At 51.6% G+C, this 14,729-nt stretch overlaps 5 protein-coding genes across 5 annotated transcripts; 1 reads left to right on the top strand and 4 right to left on the bottom strand.

The window, feature by feature from the left end:
* Positions 1 to 525: 525 nt before the first annotated feature.
* On the top strand, positions 526 to 2,885 carry ASPVEDRAFT_182921 (putative MFS transporter; the record flags this gene model as incomplete). Its single annotated transcript, XM_040808900.1, has 4 exons — positions 526 to 1,582; positions 1,645 to 1,826; positions 1,882 to 2,174; positions 2,228 to 2,885. Exons 1-4 carry the CDS (start codon positions 688 to 690, stop codon positions 2,883 to 2,885), a joined length of 2,028 nt encoding a protein of 675 aa, XP_040662647.1. The 5' UTR covers positions 526 to 687.
* Positions 2,886 to 3,317: 432 nt separating this feature from the next.
* Positions 3,318 to 4,484, bottom strand: ASPVEDRAFT_121357 (DUF292 domain protein; the record flags this gene model as incomplete). Its single annotated transcript, XM_040805875.1, has 2 exons — positions 3,318 to 4,019; positions 4,203 to 4,484. Coding segments are annotated over 2 exons (984 nt in total), but the record flags the coding sequence as incomplete, so codon positions are not given.
* A 734-nt stretch (positions 4,485 to 5,218) lies between these two features.
* ASPVEDRAFT_122546 (SUN domain-containing protein) lies at positions 5,219 to 6,671 on the bottom strand (the record flags this gene model as incomplete). The annotated part of the gene is made up of 3 exons (XM_040805996.1): positions 5,219 to 6,023; positions 6,079 to 6,311; positions 6,363 to 6,671. The coding sequence occupies 3 exons, from the start codon at positions 6,669 to 6,671 to the stop codon at positions 5,219 to 5,221; spliced, it is 1,347 nt and encodes a 448-aa protein (XP_040662645.1).
* Positions 6,672 to 7,702: 1,031 nt separating this feature from the next.
* On the bottom strand, positions 7,703 to 8,952 carry ppm1 (protein C-terminal leucine carboxyl O-methyltransferase ppm1; the record flags this gene model as incomplete). Its single annotated transcript, XM_040805933.1, has 2 exons — positions 7,703 to 8,613; positions 8,688 to 8,952. 2 exons carry the CDS (start codon positions 8,950 to 8,952, stop codon positions 7,703 to 7,705), a joined length of 1,176 nt encoding a protein of 391 aa, XP_040662644.1.
* A 155-nt stretch (positions 8,953 to 9,107) lies between these two features.
* Positions 9,108 to 14,668, bottom strand: ASPVEDRAFT_158697 (ubiquitin-protein ligase RKR1). Its single transcript, XM_040808564.1, has 8 exons — positions 14,208 to 14,668; positions 13,764 to 14,157; positions 11,980 to 13,705; positions 11,083 to 11,927; positions 10,606 to 11,028; positions 10,183 to 10,556; positions 9,827 to 10,126; positions 9,108 to 9,774 (listed from the first exon to the last, which is right to left on the bottom strand). The coding sequence occupies exons 1-8, from the start codon at positions 14,505 to 14,507 to the stop codon at positions 9,253 to 9,255; spliced, it is 4,884 nt and encodes a 1,627-aa protein (XP_040662643.1). The 5' UTR covers positions 14,508 to 14,668; the 3' UTR covers positions 9,108 to 9,252.
* Between the last annotated feature and the right edge of the window lie 61 nt (positions 14,669 to 14,729).

The raw sequence follows: 14,729 nt of genomic DNA, 5'->3' as shown, positions 1-14,729 counted from the left end.
GCTTGTGCATAATGCAGATCAGGGCGGCTGAAGGAAAGGTTGAAACTGGGTGTGCATGGGGATGATTGGGACAGATTGGAGAAGATGACAGCTCGAATATCGCGGTATTGCAAATACGGGGGGTATGGTACGGGTGGAGACCGCGTCGCAAGCTCCCGCACTCGATTATTTTAAAATTAACCCATACTGAAGAACATGTAACTAAATGTAACTAAGTGTAAACCAATGACGCGGGCACTTAGGCGTGCCGGCAGTCGAAGTACTCCGTAGCAGAGAAAAAAGAATATCCTGACAGCTGGTTTCTTTTTGATTAAGGAGAGTGCTGGGACGAGATTGAGAGAAGCGAACAGCAACAATAATAGAAAGACAATCGGCCTTCCATCGGGGCGACTGATCGAGTAGCGGCAGTGTTGATCCACCCTGCACCTGCACCTTCCTCATCTTCACTTCCAGCTCCTCGTCGCAGTCCTCTCTCCGCCACACCCGAAAGAGCTGCTGCCTTCCACTCGTTCTCGTCCTGCATTTCTTTGGTTCTTGCGCGCTCTATTTTAATTTTAACGTTTATTGCTGCTTGGCGGATAATTCTCCGTCTTCCACTCCCTCTCTTCGCCTCTGACGTCGCCTTGTGCGCTAGCTCCTCCAAACGCGCCAGTGCACCTCTCTTAGCCTTCTCAAACACCTGCCCCAATGACTGGGCCCAATCGGCAATCGTTGGCTGCTTTTGTTTCACCTGACGACGACAGCAGCGAGCCCTCTCCATCGAGTGCTAGTATCCAGGTTCCTAAAAACCGGAATGCCCGCCATTCCCGCAACATCTCTTGGGCTTCCGGTCACGATCAAGGCGGCGAACCATCCTCCGACTCTTCCTACCCTCAGCCACGCCGTCGCGGGGAATCTAACGTCTCTCTCGCTCACGTCTCAGAGGGTTCTTCCTCTGGCCCCCACGACGACGATAGTGCAATGGCCCTGAGGAATACCTCTTTCGAATGGAACGACTCCCACGGCAACTCTCGACATATGCGCACCCGCTCCCAAAGCCAGCAGCTGCCGAACTTCGACCTCAACCGGGTCGAGATGTCTCCCCCACGGCCGACTCCGGGCCCCGTGACATGGATGTCGCTGCCGCGCAAGAAGCAGCTGGCTCTGCTCGGTCTGTGTCGGGTGTTTGACTTTCTACAGATTGCGTCTCTGCAGGCGTACATGTTCTACCAGCTCAAATCCTTTGACGAGACCCTCTCCGATTCCGACGTTTCTACCCAAGCCGGTATCCTCCAGGGTGCGTTTACGGCCGCCCAATTTGCGACAGCCATTCCCTGGGGTCGTGTTGCTGATGCGGAGTGGGGAGGACGCAGGTTCGTCCTCCTTGTTGGGTTGGTTGGGACTGCGGTCTCTTGTTTGGGTGTTGCCTTTGCGACCTCGTTCGCGCAGGCTGTGTTCTGGCGGTCGTTCGGTGGTGCCATTAACGGGACAGTGGGTATTATCCGGACCATGATCGCGGAAAATGTGAGGGAAAAGAAATACCATTCTCGAGCATTCCTGATTCTTCCTATTGGGTTTAACGTGGCTGCTCTTTTTGGGCCTGGTAAGTTTACTGCCCCATGGCATGGCGCGTGGTTTGTTCGGTTAACTAATGGGCAATTGCAGTCATGGGCGGAATGTTCTCCGACCCGGTCAGAACCTATCCTACTCTGTTCGGTCCCAATTCTTCGTTTGGGGGTGAGAATGGGGTTCAATGGCTTATGACTTATCCTTACGCGTTGCCCATGTTGGCCAATGCGATTTTTCTCACTTTCTGTGCCGCTTGTGTCGCCGCTGGTCTTGAAGAGGTAGGTCTCCCTCTCCCTTGTTATATGAATGTCGGCAGCTAATTAGAAATCGCAGACCCTGGAGGCGTGCAAGGGAAAGCCTGGCCTCGGTACATATTCTCTGCGACTTGTTGCTCGTGTTATCAGAGCTGCAGTCCCGTCATCCTCGCCGCTGTATTCTAGACTACCTTTCGCCGATTACGAAGAGTCCGGGCCGCTGCTTGGAAGGGCCACCGAGTCGTACGAACTTGAAGAGAAGACGGCAAAGCCTGGACGTCATGCTCCTCGCATCTTGCCATTCCGACGGATCTGGACCAAGAACGTCTTCTGCACCCTATTAGCTCAAGCGTTCTTCGATTTCCAAATGGGGTACGTTAGAACAATTCACATCTGATCGAAAGCAGCGTGTCTAACCTAAGCAGTGCTTTCAACAACCTTTGGCTCCTTTTCCTCTCCACGCCTCGGTACGACTCGAACGATCCTGCTAGCCCCGTGCAGAGCCTGCCTTTCATTTTCACCGGTGGATTGGGCATGCTTCCGCAGAGTGTCGGCTTCGCAACCGCAATTCTCGGTGTAATCGGAATGATACTCCAATTCACCATCTATCCCTCCATCAACAGCCGCCTAGGAACGGCCAAGAGTTACCAATATTTCCTAACACTGTTCCCTGTCGCTTACGCCTTCGCGCCTTACATTGCTCTAGCCCCGTCGAGCACACCACCCCCGAACCAAGCCAATGGTGGCTGGGTTTGGTTCTCGATTATCGTCGTTCTCTTCCTCCAGGTCACGGCACGAACATTCACCCTCCCGACCTCAATTATCCTTCTCAACAATTGCTCCCCACACCCGTCCGTCCTAGGAACCATCCACGGCGTCGGCCAATCCGTCTCCTCTGCCTTCCGTACGATCGGGCCTATCTTCTCAGGTGCATGGTACGGTTATGGTCTGGAGATCGGCACCGTTGGGTTTGCGTGGTGGTTAATCGCTCTCGTTTCCGTGTTCGGCTGTTTCGCAGCTGTCTTCGTCTACGAGGGGTCAGGACATGAAATATTCCTTCCTGGTGAGGAGGAAGATATGTGATTGTTTTCATGTGACATGGTCACATAAACACTTCGAGTATATATATATATTTCCTTGTTTATTTTGGATCATCTATATATCTGTTTCTGATGATGATGGCATCCTGGGGCCACTTGTACTGTATATATGGTGGACAAGTGCATAGTTGGTGTCTTGCTTACCTTCTTTGCTTTGTTTCCATTTGTCTTATCTTGTTTTACTTTGCATCTGCTTTCTGTTTTATACCTCTACTCGCTTGGCTTGGTTATGTTACGGATGTACGAAAAGATTCTTGAAAAGGAAGAGGATGTGTATGTGAGTTAGATCTGGATACATAATACATATATAGACTGCCATGACATCGTCACATATTAACAAACCATAAACCAAGAGGCCGTAATCGTAATTGCTAGGGAAAAGCAATGAAAGGTGAAGTACGTGTGTAGTAGTAATCTACCGCTTCAACGCCGCGAACCGTCTCGACAACTCATCCACATCCGGAATCCCACTCTTGTCTCTCCGCTGCGCACTCGGACTAGGACTCGGGCTCGATACCCCAGGCCCACCCCCGCTCGACGAATCGCCATCTTTATCATCGGGAACCTTAACTCTCGGATTCGGATTATCAGATCTTGGTCCCGGCGGCGCAACACTCACGGGGCTCGACTGTGGATTGAATCCCCTCGGCGGCGTGGCGCGCGTTAACTCTGCAGTTTCAGATGCCCGGCGGACAACCTCGCCAACCCGTACCTGGTCGTCGAGATCTCCACCTTCGCCGCCATCTCCTGCGAAATCGCCAGCATCGACATCCGGAATATCCCCTTCAACTTGCGACTCCCCCTCCGTCTCGCCCCAGGGAACTTTATACGCTCGCGCAATCTCCTTCAGATAACTCTCCACCAATTCCGCGCTTGGCGGGCGCACCCGTAGCCCCTTCACTAGACGCTCTGGGACCTTCACGCCCGCAAGTTTATTCTCCGAGGCGAGATTCATAAAGTCTTTCCCGTACCGGTCTGCGAGGAGGGAGCGCAGGAGCGTAAGCTCGCGCACTTCGGTTGGGAAACGCGACCATGCATAGAGGATAGCCGTTGCGGCTTCGTCGAGCGCCGCATCGAGATAATATGCTTCGTCTCCAGTCGCATCTTCACCTAGCGACTGTGTCTGTGTATCTTTCCCTGTCGTCGTCGGTTGCGGCTGTTGAGATGTCTGTTTCGCGGCGCCAGCGCCAAAGATCCGAAAAATACCTCCCCCTCCTCCTCCCCCACCGCCACTCTTAGAGTCCCCAGCCGCACCCCCAGCAACCTTCCCCTGATTCTGCGCAACAGCCTCCTCCCTTACCCTTGCGCGCGCGCGGGCCCCACTCTCTCCAAACGCAAGGCCATCCAGCACGCCCGCGCGGGCAAGCAGCAGCTCGCAGTAAAGCTCCACCATCTCCATGACCTCGACGGCGATATCGGTAGCGATGACATTTTCGACGCGGATGCGCGCGGACGCGTCGCGCTGGTTCTCAAGGAGCTGGGCAAGTTCGCGGCGCTGGACGACGGAGGAGGCGGTGGATTTCTTTTGGAGGAGGCGCAGGCGTGGGATTAGGAGGTGTAGGGTTGAGGTTAGTTTTGCCTGGTGATTGTGGAGAGGGTTTTGGTTAGTGGTTTTGTTGGGTTGGTTGGTTGAGGGGGAGGGAGGTGTTGGAAGGGGTGTGGTGTGGTGCGGGGTTGATGGGATGGGGGAATTTGGGGTGGAATGGGTGGGAGGGGATCGTTCGTGGGGGAGAGTTGGTGTGTGTCAGGTTATTAAGGCTTACTGTTTGTGGCGAAGGCGGCATTTTTGGTGGTTTATAGAAGTTGATGAGGTGGTGAGGAGAGTAGGAAGGGAATTTGGGGTGTTGCTGTTAGGAATGGGGAGTCCTGGTAGGCAGATAAGATACCGCGGGGACGACTCCGCCTCAGGCATCATTCATCTATACGACGTCTAAGTAGCCCGAACCACGATGAATCACGTAAGCTATGCATGTGTGAATTATAATTATGAAGTATAGGTTGGTCGGCAATATTTATACTTTCTCGCTGCTATGAACAAAAGTAGAGTATGCTATGCATGGAACGGCCAGTCAGACTGGGCTGATGAAGCCCGTAGTAAATCATCATCCAATCAATGTACAAGAACGTTAATCATAAGAGGTATCCCAAGAAGTAAATCAATATCAAGGTATAAAAAAAAGAGGTATCCAAGAAGTGAAGTAGAAAAATTGAAGTGTCAAATAGGTATCAAGAAGAAGGGAAGGAAGAAAGAAGTTGTCAAAGCAGTAGATGATATATAGGCTATAAGCCTGATGCCGAATGGTGTATGATCACCGGCTAGAATGTAAACGCAGCCATGGCAACGACGGCAAGGAGGGCAATCATCGCGTTCTGGCTGTTCTTTTGAGCGCTCGACGTCGGGCTGGGGTTTTCTTCTTCAGCGGCGCTGGTCGAAGAGGCAGGGGCTGCGCGGGCGCCAGTCTCGACAAACACATGTGGGCTGTAGGTGTAGTCGGGCCAGCCGCTGCTGCTGGAGCCAGAGGGGGTCTGTTGCGTGGAGCTCGAGGAGATCAACTCTGTGGATGAAGTCGCTGCGTGGGTGGTAGAGCTGCTGCTGCTGCTGCTGGTGACGGTGCTGGTGGATGTAGGAGCCTCGGTGGTGGACGAAGAGGTCGTCGAGGAAGAGGTGCTGGTGGATGTCGAAGTCGGCTCGGCAGTGCTGGTGCTCTCTTCCTCGTCGTCATCGCTGCTGCCACCGCTACCACCGGAGCCGTCAAAGATGACAATCCTGGCCGTCTCGCCCTTGGGAACGGTAACAACACAGAAGCCGCCAGTACCCACATCATCGGTTGAAGAGCCCGACACCTCGTTCACGTCATTCACAGCCGGGTCGATCTTGCATGGGAGACCGTTGCAGTTGCCACCCTCACACTCGACTTCAATTCCGTAGTCAGGTCTCGTTTTGCGGAACAAGACGTTTGGCTCCATGTAGACCGGGTTCCACCCAATCTTGACGAACGTATTCCCAGTGCTATCGGTGTTTGCACCTGCAGTGTAGGCAGCCCAGTTACCCACAGGCTCGGACGAAGTACCCCAAACGCAACCAGTCTCGGGGCTCGTTCCAGGAGGGTTGATGTAGAAACTTGAAACGCAGTCAGTATCAGGCGGCAGAGAGCGGTTCAAAATGGACGACTTACTGGGCAGCAGTTTCACACCAGTAGCTGGGATCCGGCACAGCAAGAGTTGCCACGCTTTCAACCAGGGTGGGAATCAGCATAGCCTCATTACCGGGCAAGACGGTCTGACAGATCGAGACCTGACCGCCGGCCTTGTTATGGGCCTTCACAGCCCCAGTACCGTCCGAGCAGTAGGGCTTGTTAGGGAAGGGCTTCTCGATTTCGCCATCCTCATTGCAGTAGAGACCACCGTTCTATACACAGTCAACATGTGTGCCAGGTTACTCGGGAGTAATACAACTTACCATAGATAATGGAGAGGGATACGAGGTTGCTTCCGGGTCCCACTGCATCGACACCTGGCCGGGAGGACAAGCGTAGGGGCAATAGTTGCCCGGCTCGCAAGGCTGATCAGGGCTCATGGCCCAGCCACGGTTCATGGAGCCTGGGGTGACGGACACCAAGCCAGCATCACTGGGAAACTGGCACTTGCCGCCTCTCTTCTCGTGCACATCCTTCTTGTCATGATGGCGGTGGTGCAGGTGGCGGTGGTTGTGCGGCGAGGCCTCGGCGGCGACGGCACAAAGCAAAGCGGAAGCGTAAATGAATCTCATATTGAAGCGAATTGAGCCTGCAGTGCTTGCTATTCGGAGAAAAGGAGAGAAATGCGCGAGCGCCACGGGGTGGAAGCGAGTCCACCGAGAAAAAGGAATAAGAATTGAAGCAACCTCGTGGGAAGCAGAAAGGGGGAAGAAACGAAAGACTATGGTCAGGACCCTGATAAGTGATAACGAACGACTTGGGGTGGGAAAAGAGAGGAAGAGGAGGAAGAGCTGGGGACTAATACGAGGTTCAAACAAAGGCGAGACCCCGGCGGCGCCAGGGCTCGCAAGCGTGCACAGTCACATCCAGTTTCGGCCGTCTCGGTCTCAGAGTGTGAGAATCCTGGGACGACTGGAGGGACAGCAGGAAAAGGATCCACAGCCGGACCAGGGCACATTTCCTGTTTGGGCTTACTTCGAGGCTATTTACACCCGACTCAGGGGTACGGCCCAATCAGCAGCGGGCTCTTTCTCGTGATCCCCCGCGGTTCGTGGACGCCGCAAATTGGCTCCAGTTCAACCGGTCTCCCACCCGCCAATCAGCGTTGTTGCGCCCTCGTACTCCGTTTCTCGTCACTCGTGTGATCACAAAGAGCAAACACACACCTGAGGCAGAGCTGACAGGGAAGACCCCAATGGCAAGGGGCTGGCTACGGGAGCAGCTCATCATGTCTGTCAATGACTGTCATACATTGTGCTTCCAACTATGCGCTGTGAGAAGACCCTTATCACATGCTGCAACTGAACCCCGAGCACCATCCAAGTCCAATCAGTCTCGACCAGCAGATCGTCACTTCCGCTACCGCAATCCGATATTCAAACTCTGAAAAGGGGCCACATGGGTCAGCCTTACTCTTGCCTCGCTGAAATTTTATCAAAGACAGAACGCTATTGGTTGGTCTGCCCCAATAGTGGGCGTTAGGCTTGGAGTGCGGCGGAGCAGATCCGGCACTGCTCCGTGGTCCCTGAAGCAGACAAGCAGTTGAGTCTCGGTCTTCATCTTCACTGCCGAGGTCGATAAACCGAGCTTCCTGAGGCGGATTTCAGTCTGCAGACTGCTGCTCCAGCTCCCTCCATCCATTAAACCGAGTGCCGCCATCCCGCCATCCCCATGCGATGCAATAATGTTGCGCCAGCAATCTCCACTCCTCCATCTCGTCTAGCATCTCAAGCGCAGCCACCCGCTCCTTTTCCTCCTCAGCCACCCACCGCTCCCACAGGAAATCGATATCTGCTGCCGCCTGACCGCTGTCAAAGCCCTGCTCATGGAGGCGGTGCCGCTGCGCCTCCAACGACGCATACTTGTGGAGCGTTTGCAACTGGATCCCACGAGTCGCCAGGTTCGCGACCATCGTCCGCCCAAATGCGTCGTCAGGCCGGATAGGCTCGTATATGACCAAAGCCAGCGCTTCAGACATCTCATCCGAGGCGGGGAATAACGTCTGCGTGAAATATCGCACTACACCAGCAGCTTCGTCCGGCGCAAGATACACCAAACAGCACTCGGACAGTAGCAATGTAGGAAGCGTTGGGTTCACGAGCTCTTTCAGCCGATGGCTCCGATCTTGCGCGGGTGATGTGTTATTATTATTGCCCTCTCCCTCGCGTGCAAGCGCCCGTAGATCAACCGCATGGATATGGTAGGCAGGTGAATGCAACTCATCCCCTCCATCAGAGATATCGACTTCCTCCGGACGCCCTAGAGCTCGTTGTAGAAGCGGTGTCCCCCGGATAGCTTTGATTTTCGCGGCATTGTTAACCGCAAAGTCAATCTCATGGTAAACAAGATCCAGCGCCGGGCGCAGCGACAGAAGTCGGAAAACCCGCGTATCGGACCCAGCACCCAGCGAGATAATTTGTTTCTTCTTATTCTTCCATTCTGGGTCGGAATCTGCGGTAAGACCGAGGAATCGCGCGACAAGTTGGTCGATTGCTGTTGTGCGCACGTAGGTTCCTATTCAGCGCAAAAGATCGTGTCAGTGAAAACCAGCAATTTCATACGGAGGGGATAGTAGATAGGAGAATTACCTCTATTTATGATAGGTAGTCGTCTCGTCTCCTGTCCTGGGGGAGTCAATGCCCTGGCAAAGGGGTCCTCGAGGTATCCCAGTCCAACCGCACTCAGTCGGGAGACGCTGGCGTCACTGTCCGTCCCTTGCACCACGCGGTCTTTCTGGGCTGAACCGGATCGAGGGCCAGATCCAGGGCCTTCGTGTCCACCGCGACCGCGTAATCGACCGCGACCAGCGCCCCGGCGGAGGGTGTTGAGGTTGGGAATTTGAGAGGCAGACATGGCGGGGTCATGATGAAGCTTTGTTGTGGAGGGGAGCTCCGTCACTGCTGGTGGTCCTGAGGCGGGGTTTATGAACACGCACACAGTCCCTTGCGGCGTACGAACATGTGCCCGGCAATCTTAAAATAGCTGATTTTATGCTAAATCTACTGCGACTTAATGTGTGCATCATTGGATCTGCCGTTGTATTTTTAATCTATGCTACACTTACATAAGTACCAGCCGTATGGGCCCAGAAACCCAGAAACTTTTCCAGACCAAACCCTTCTATATAATATGAACCGTAATCTAGAAAGTAAATCACGCAAATGTAAACTGGTTCCGACACAGTGGGCAAGTGCTCTGGTTACTGCTCTTGAACCATCGGTACAGACACACCGAGTGGAAGGTATGTTTGCATGTTGCGCACCGTTTGTTCGGCGTCTGCATATCCGTCGAAATGACCGAGTAGCAAATGGCACACTCGCTCTGGCCCTTCAGTGCGCCCTGGACGTTCTTACGGAATGCTAGCAGCCCATCTTCCAGGTTGCCGTTGGCGAACATGATAACTCCCTGGATGGTAAGGAGCCAGCTCTTCCACTTCCGCTCGTCTACCAACACTCGGCTTCGGCCAACGACCAAGGCTGGGTGCAGCGGGTAAGCAGCGGGGAGGGCAATAGATATTGAAACAGGCGGTGATTCCTCGTCAACGGGAATACTCGCGATAATCTCGGCTGTTTTCGATGAAACCTTCACGTTCAGTGCGCGCTCCTCATCCGGGTCTTGTGTGGACATCCATTCGGTCACGCTTTCTAGAGAGTCGCTGATAACCAATGGCGAGATCTGGGGCCGTTGTCAGTTAAATACCTTCAATGGATGGCTCCATGATACTTACGAATTTTTCAGTCCAAGTTTCCACAGGCCCTTTGATGCGCTTCTTTGCGTCGATCCACCAGGCCTTGGTCAAGTTGGCGAGATGCCTCAAGCACAAGAAGTACAGGTGAATGAGCAACCACTGTATTTCCTTCTCGTAATCTTCCGACTGATCCAGTTCAAAGGCACGAATATCTAATTTCGACGCATCAACGAGCTTTCCGTGGCCCTTCTGGAGAAAGTCGAACATAAATTCTAGCAACGAGGGTAATACATCATGCTCCTTGATGTTAGAGGCGTACTGCTCTTGGAGGGCGAAAGACTGGAATATCCGTCAGCTAAGATGCTCTTCACTGGTTAAACAAAGCTGGAACCTACAGCGTTCGCAAAGTGATCAAAGACTAGCTTCCAGCTTAGGAGGTACGATCTTATATCAGCCCAAGTCTTGTCATCACCATACGACAATGATATTGAGCCCATTGTTGGCGCCCCCAGAAGCAGAGAAATTACTTCATAGGGGAGTTTGACTTCTGATTTCGATAGCGCCACATCAAGAGACACCTGCTCTTGTACACTTGGGATATATCGGTGAAGCAGGGTGAAAGCCGCATGCTGGAGAACAAGGCTATGGGCTGTCAATAGAGGATAGACCTTGCTAATATCCTCAATGTGTCCAGTTGGCATAGTCTTGATGATGCGACAGAGACGGTCAACAGTAAGGTCCCGTGGTAAGTGGAAGGTGGTTGAAGAGTCTAAATTTTGTCAGTACTACATTTATTGATAGGCATACTGAAGACTAACCAAATTTCCAAAGAGTTGATGTCAAAACGTTGAAGAGGGTTGACTTCCGGTCAGCCCACGCATCCTTCACATCATCGTTGCTCTCGTCATCCTCTACAATTGCCTCCAAACAACTGAAGAGTCGGAAGGATGAGTTCAGCACGGTTAATGCGCCATCTCCTCCGCCAATAGCCCGCCATGTCGAACTGAGAATATCCATGCATTCTTCCCAATGAGGGCCGTACATCTCCTTCACATTCGGAAGTGCCAAGGTTAGACTCTTGAAGATTTCTGTTTTGAGGCTAAGACTAATGTGTTCCGACTGGAGGCACTGTATCAAATGCTTGACAAAGAATATCAATCGTTGCGTCGGCATTGAAGCCATTGGGTTCATTTCTTCTTCATCAGATAGAAGTAGGTTGAGCAGGGATAGCTTTCGGAGACCTTTATCTTGTCAGTAAGGGTATTTTTGAAACAAAGGTAACTAGAGTTACTGACCATTCATCGTCTCACCCTCAACCTTTAACCCGGTAGAGTCCGCCACAAATTCATTACAAACTCGAGTGCCGGCTGGGTTGGTTAGTATGGAACGTCGCAAGACGACTACCCAACTGGCTGAGCGAATAGCATTGGCGGTTCGTATTTCTTTGCACAGTTGTCCAACCATCTCAGAAGAGTAGTGTATATCAGATGGGTCCATGCCATCCAGGATTTTCACAAAGGCTTCTCCAACTCGGTAAGCCGATGGCGAAGTATCATCTAGCTGCTCGACTCTCAATTTCCAAACCGAAGCAAGGGAAGATGCGATGGTTTCCTCCGTGGAACGAATATTCTGGGCTGACGAGGACCAGTTACTGATGATCTTCCGTGCGTCATTCACGATATCCCGGTATTCTTCTCGTAGCTCGTGAGTCAGTGGTCCTGCAATAAAGTTGTATCTTTCAATGTCGAGGTCGTCCTCAATTAGCTGCACCGCCAGAGGTAGGTTAGAAAACAAAACCTTGAAGCCGTCCATGTCGAGATGTTCAGTAAAATCAAACGACGATAGTAGCCGAACAGTAAAATGGGTTAGTCTAAATGCAGTTGAACAATGGCTTGAATCGCGCGCAACATTCTCATAGCGTTTAGAAAACGACTCTGACAACTCTCGGTTCACTAGATGTACAACCCCCGAAAGTGGATTCGTGATAGCCGTTGATGGGCGGGGTGGCAGTCCAAGAAAAGGGTCCAATGCCTCCTCCCACGTTTCCTGAGAGGGTAGAATGTCTCTAGCGAGCTGACTGACATTCTCAGATTGGGAACTGCGTAGCAATTCTTCGGCAATATCCAATAAGGATTCAATGCTTCTCAAATTAGTTTCAAGAAATGAAAAGGATAAGGAAGTAGATAACTTACGATAACGACTCCTCGTTGGCATAAGCCAAGTTTTCCTGCAGAATCTCAATCCCTGCCTTTGCGCTTGTTTCCCCAACGGCTGACCTTTTCATCTGCTCAATCAACGAAAGTGAAAGGCTAGATATCTCTTCTGATGGGGATTCCGTGAGGAAGAGCAGCTTTCCAGTCAGTTTCGAGCCTTGATTTCCAGTTTGGAACCTCCTAGCCGCGTTAGGAACAGTCGACACAATCTGTTTTAGCCCTTGCAGAGTGTCAAGAATCTCATCGTCCGTAGATAGGTTGTCCATAAGAGAAAGGAATATCGAGTCCTCTAACTCTCCTTGACTAGTTGGGTTTTGCAGGGTTGAAATAACGACAGACCAATGTAACTGGCTCCCTTTGCAAGCCAGTTCCATAGCCCGCATTATGAGCGGGCCGATGATCTCGTTGTCCACTTCGTTAAAGTCAAGGCTTGAAAGAAGTTTCTGAACAGAGCTAGTATTGGTCATAACATTTTCAAGTTGCGCAACTCGCTTGATAAGCTCTTCAAAGCTTGAGGAAAATCCAGGCCAAGTGCGACAAAGTAGTATGATCGAAATCAATCGGTCACCACTGGGAGAGAACAAAAGCTCAGGTGCGTCTTTCTGGATGAAGTCCAGAAGCTCGTGAGAATGCTGCGCGATTTGAGGAACTCTGCGTACGACCTCTTCGACGACTGCCGTTGCTCCATAAGGCTTGCCATTCCGAGATCGCAACACTTCCAGGCAGTCGTTCAATAGCCCCAAGTTTAACTTCTCAAGTGTATACAGCACTTTGGGTTCCAGTTCTTGGTCGGCAAGCCGCGATAGTAAAGCCGCTTCTAGAGAGAAAAGTCGTCCAGTCTGAGAACATACTGCGTCTTGTGAGGCCTTGAAATCCTTTGATTGCTCGGGCGAGGAAAGTCGGACAGACACAAGTAAGTCATTGGAAAGCTTCATCCACAACTTGTTGAATGCAATATCATAGCCGAATGAAAACAGGGCAGTAAGATATTCAGTGCAAATCGTTTCCGATGACTGCTTAGGTAGTGACCACCGAGCTGCTTCCGGCTCAGGCCTCACATACTGCATTATCAAAGGAGAAAGCTCATCCTGCAAAAGTTGTATTGTGTCATCGTCGGACAGACCATGGGCAAGCCACATTGCAGTTTCAACATAGATTTTCCAGCCAAGCGTCCTGTTCTGTTGTGGCTCCTCTCTTGAACTGAGCCCTTCGTGTATTGCCTCCATCAAAGCTGTTGCGCCCGACAGCCCGATAGTATCGTCGCCAGTAGAGTTAGGGTCAAGTTTCGCCAACGTTTCTAGCGGAACTAACTGCAACAATTGATAAATATTTGACCAAAATGCCCCCGGACTGCCCTGTGAACCCTTCCGTATATACTGGAGCAACCTCTTGGAAGAGGAAGTTTTTCCAGAATAATCATCTGTCCATATCTGGGGGCGCGCGGATGTTACATGCAGTAAAGCGTCCGACAAGTCGGAAGACGAGCCAAGTTGGGTGATATGAAGTGATTTTCCTATCAAGGCTGCGCTCGCCAGCTTCCAATCCAGTTCTTCTGGTTCCCCTGAGACGACTGTTCGAATAAGAACGTACATTGAGCGACGAACAAAGGGGTCGTCATGATAGCAGAATGTCCATAGTGTTTTGCTCCCTAGTATGGTCTCTATCTTGGGCAGATCGTTCTGGCGATCCTCTCTTGTGGTGTTCCCTAAAGTTACTATCAGCAATGTTGTTTTGGCAATATATACGTGATTGGATAACCATACCAAGTATCCGATTAAAAAGCAAAATGGCAGTTCCTACCACACGGGCATACTTGGCTTGCGCATCCTCGGGCTTGACTGTCCTTTCATCGCTCAGTGTCTGAGGAGTTTGCTGAAGAATGACATCATCAACAAAGTCGATAATCGAACTTTGAAAAACTTTCCAAATAGCGTTCCTCTTCTCATCAGTAGCAAACACACGAGTAATGGACTCTAGGGCAGACTGGTGAACAGGTTTATCATTGTCGTAGACTCCAGCTAGCCATGCCCCAACTACCCTAGGCAGAAAGCGGGCAACCCGCTTTCCCACGAGTGAAGCAATTGACCCTTGGACTGAATGTGCAGATTGCCTCACTCTGCGGTAGATGTCAATTGATGCCCGGGGGTATATTCTTATCTATTTAAAGTTAGGCTCTGTTCCTATCCTCGGGGAAACGTAAAACCTACCCAAGCCTCTAGAAACCCCTCTTCAAGAGTACCACCATTTGCCGCTACATTGGAGACGTAGTACTTGATATCATCAAGAGCTTTCGTTCTAGTCACATCGTCCTTCTTCGTGAAGTTCTTGAAGGCAATCGCTAGTTGGGGATCCGATATTTGTGACAGGTCCGGCGGCTCGGCCACATATGTGAGAGATGATAGCTCTTTCCCCTGGCCCGATACGGACGACGAGAAGCCCCCAAATCCACCAAAAGTGCTAGCAGCAGCACGGCTGCTCGACGCTTGAGATTTGAACTTTTTACTCATAGCAATAATGTGGGGTAGCGGGGTGAGATGTAACAGCGAGGTCAAAGAAGGCGGATGAGGTGCAAAAACGAAAAGAAAGGAGAAATAAAAAGTAAAGTGAAACTCAACCAAATGGTTCCTCTTGACTCACTGTCATCCCAGCCGTTGAATGTGTATATCGTTGGCGAACAAGCAAGTCACTGACGGCTCTGTCGGCGTCCTTATCGGGAGGGCACGTGACCT

The sequence above is a fragment of the Aspergillus versicolor genome (genome assembly GCF_001890125.1).
Source record: "Aspergillus versicolor CBS 583.65 unplaced genomic scaffold ASPVEscaffold_1, whole genome shotgun sequence".
NCBI lineage: Eukaryota > Fungi > Ascomycota > Eurotiomycetes > Eurotiales > Aspergillaceae > Aspergillus > Aspergillus versicolor.
The sequence above is the reverse complement of the archived record's forward strand: the minus strand, read 5'-3'. Positions and strand labels throughout refer to the sequence as shown.